The sequence below is a fragment of the Temnothorax curvispinosus genome, unplaced genomic scaffold (genome assembly GCF_003070985.1).
Source record: "Temnothorax curvispinosus isolate PA1 unplaced genomic scaffold, ASM307098v1 QBEX01010400.1, whole genome shotgun sequence".
Lineage (NCBI taxonomy): Eukaryota > Metazoa > Arthropoda > Insecta > Hymenoptera > Formicidae > Temnothorax > Temnothorax curvispinosus.
The window spans coordinates 1,825-5,857 of NW_020220180.1; the positions used below are offsets into that span (position 1 = coordinate 1,825).

At 43.3% G+C, this 4,033-nt stretch overlaps 1 protein-coding gene across 1 annotated transcript; it reads left to right on the top strand.

Annotated features, from left to right (window-relative positions):
• Positions 1-1,552: 1,552 nt before the first annotated feature.
• LOC112460221 lies at positions 1,553-2,308 on the top strand (the record flags this gene model as incomplete). Its single annotated transcript, XM_025024826.1, has 2 exons — positions 1,553-1,777; positions 1,863-2,308. Coding segments are annotated over exons 1-2 (577 nt in total), but the record flags the coding sequence as incomplete, so codon positions are not given.
• Between the last annotated feature and the right edge of the window lie 1,725 nt (positions 2,309-4,033).

The following is a 4,033-nucleotide window of genomic DNA, read 5'->3' on the forward strand; positions in this document are numbered from 1 at the left end:
TGATGAGATCACCTCATCGGGCATCAAATATGATTTCTTTTTAAGAGCATACGTGTCTCGCGATGATTTCATCGAACACGTGCAAAACTGCAAATTTTGCAATTTTGCATAAGTCAATGGAGCGTTATTGTTTTCAAGAACATGTCGCGACGTGTCTCGCGATGATTTCATCGAACACGTGCAAAAACTGCAAAATTTGCAATTTCGCACAATTCAATGGAGCGTTATTGTTTTGAAGAACATGTCGCGACATGTCTCACGATGATTTCATCGAACACGTGCAAAACTGCAAAATTTGCAATTTCGCATAATTCAATGGAGCGTTATTGTTTTGAAGAACATGTCGCGACATGTCTTGCGATGATTTCATCGAACACGTGCAAAACTGCAAATAGCGCCGATGTACGGCCGCTGCATTGATACAGATCAAATCACCAAAAGTCAATGGCGCGTTTTCGTGAACGTACGTGTCTCGCAATGATTTCATCGAACACGTGCAAAACTGCAAATTTTGCAAATAGCGCCGATGTATGGCTGCTGAGATGAAATTAGATATGATAAGCAAACGATGCATCATTAGTAGAATATAAAATGACGAATCTAGGGGATACGCTCAATAGTCGAGAACTGGAAGTCGTGAGCACAACAAATTGTGTTAGAAAGAGGATCGTGTAATAACATGGAGCAAGAGTTGTTAGAGCAATCCACCCTATTAAATTCGAGGGAAGAATTTACCGCGTGGGAGCAACGATGCGACGAGTTTATCGCATCGTTGGAAGAACAAAGCCGAATTAAACGGCCACGATTATCAATCGATCAGTCATCGATCGGTCTCAAACAGTCATTGATCGCTTGTATCGCAAGACTAGAAGGTCTGAAAGATTCGGTACGTCAACGTTTCGTACATGTGGGAGCAGGATACAGTGCAAGTGAGACAGGACTCAGATGGCGCGAGATAGATACGGCTTTTGAAAGCCGTATATTGACTGGTGCGGTAATAAATTCCAAACACATCGACCCTCATCAATTTCTCGAAGATGCGAGAGAAATTGTACTCGATCGTGTGCGGAACGTCATGCAACAACATGACAATGTAAAAATTAACACAGTGTTTAATGGTGAATTTGTTGCGGGTGACAAACGCGCAAATAAAAGTATCGCAACGAGAAACTATGAACTCTTTCGTGAGTCCAATCTGCACGAGTGGTACAAGCAACACGTCATCGAGCCTACCTTAGCAAAGCTGGAGGAATTCCAGGAACGTGATAGCGGATGGGCGTTGTCGCGTATACTCAATTTAATGGTAAACGTGAACAAATACAATCCGTTGCACGCGGGGTGTTTTGTGGAAATACCGCTAGAAATTAAAAAGAAGAAGGCGGTGATAAACGTGCGATCAATGGACAATGCATGTTTCGCATGGTCAGTGACGGCTGCTCTACATCCAGCCCAAAGAAATGCAGATCTGGAATCGTCGTATCCACATTACACGTCGGTGCTAGATCTTACGGACATTAAGTTTCCAATGACGTTGGATCAAATTAAAAAATTTGAAAATTACAACAACATCTCCATCAACGTGTACAGCATCGAAAAAAAAAAACAAGGAACTTGCTATCTTGCCAATACGTGTTACTGACCGAAAGATGAACAGACACGTAAATCTGCTGTATGTGCATAACGACAACGTGGGACATTTTGCCTGGATCAAGAACCTGTCCCGCCTCGTGAGCTCGCAAATCAACAGTCGCCATGGTCGGAAATACTTTTGCGATCGGTAAGTACCTATAGTTCTTTTAATAATATATAGAATATTTTGTGTATAAAAAATTTATAATATTTGCGTTTATTTTTTTTTGCAGATGTTTGCACTACTTCAGATCCAACGAGAAATTGGCTGCCCACACCGTCGACTGTCAGGAGATGAATGACTGCGCGATCAAGTTACCGAGCGATAACGACAAGTGGTTGGCCTTTAAAAATCACAACAGGAAGGAACGAGTTCCGTTTGTCGTATACGCCGACCTGGAGTGTACCCTGGAGAAGATGGAAGCGGATCCGGAAACGTCCAGGTACACATATCAACATCATCGCGTGTTTAGCATAGGGTACTACGTGCGTTGCTCATACGACGAGTCGTTATCTATGTATCGGTTTCGTCGCGATAAGGATTGCGTCGCGTGGTTCGCCGAGGAGCTAAGACGTTTAGCTCACGACGTAAAAACTATATTGTCCACTAATATACCCATGGCAGATTTCACGCGAGACGAGTGGGAAAAGTTTAACAGCGCAACGCACTGTCACGTGTGCGAAGAACCGTTCGAGCCAGACGACGTGCGAGTACGCGACCATTGTCACCTGACCGGTCGATACAGAGGTCCCGCGCATTCGAATTGTTACTTAAATTATAAAGATTCGCATTGCATTCCCATAGTGTTTCATAATTTATCGGGATACGATGCACATTTTATTATAACTGAAATAGCAACAGCATACGAAGGACATGTAGATTTACTCCCGATCACAAAAGAAAAATATATTTCGTTTACAAAAAACGTTCAAAGCACCGAAGATAAAGATAAGAAAACGTGCGTCAAATTGCGATTTATCGATTCGTACAAGTTTCTTACCGCTAGTCTCGACAAATTGGCATCTTATCTCAGCAGGGATAAACTGCGAATATTGCAACGCGAATTTTGTGAATTATCCGCAGAAAATTTTAATTTGCTGACACGAAAAGGCGTATTTCCATATGAATACATTGACTGCGTCGAAAAATTGGAGGACTTGTGTTTACCACCGCGCGACTCGTTTTATAGTTCATTGACAGGTGACACCGTATCCGAGAGCGATTACGCGCACGCCGTCGACGTCTGGCAGCGGTTCTCCATTCGAACGCTCGGTGATTACAGCGATTTATATCTCAAGACTGATGTCTTGCTGTTGGCCGATATCTTTGAAAATTTTCGCGATAGTTGCGTCGCGAGTTATGGACTCGATCCGGCGTATTATTATACTCTACCGGGTTTTACGTGGGATGCTATGTTGAAGCATACACACATCAATTTCGAATTGCTCACCGACATTGACATGGTCATGTTTATCGAACGCGGTATACGCGGCGGTTTGAGTCAATGTTCAAACAGATACGCGCTGGCCAACAACAAGTACATGCAGTCGTACGATCCATCGAAACCGTCGTCGTACCTCATGTATTTTGATGTAAATAACTTATACGGCTGGGCAATGAGTCAACCATTGCCGTACGCAGATTTTAAATGGGTCGACGACGTAACCGATTTTAATGTTATGGATGTCGCGTCGGATTCCTCGATAGGCTACATTCTCGAAGTCGACTTGGAGTATCCGCAACATCTTCACGACGCGCACACTGACCTACCGTTCTGTCCGACGCGCGATAAACCACCCGGCAAGCGGCAGGACAAGCTCCTCGCAACATTATACGATAAGAAACGTTATGTAATACATTATCGCAACCTGCAGCAGTGTACTCGTCACGGTCTCCGTATATCAAAAATTCACCGTATACTAAAATTCGCGCAATCTCCATGGCTTCGCGATTATATAGACCTCAATACGAAATTTAGAACGTTGGCCAACAATGATTTCGAGAAAAATTTATACAAATTGATGAACAATGCCGTGTTTGGCAAAACCATGGAGAATGTGCGCAATCACGTTGACGTGCGACTCGTGACTCATTGGGAGGGTAGATACGGCGCGGAGGCTATGATTGCGAAACCAAATTTTCATAGCCGAAGCGTCTTTTCGGAGAATTTAGTAGCAATAGAAATGCGAAAACTCGAGGTGAAGTTCGACAAACCAATCTATGTGGGTATGTGCATCCTCGATATATCCAAGACATGTTTGTACGAATTTCATCACGAGTACATGTTACCGTTGTATCGCGACAAGTGTAAAGTCACGTACACCGATACTGACAGTCTCATTTATCACATCGAGTGCGACGATGTGTATGATATCATGAAGCGCCACATTCATAGATTTGACA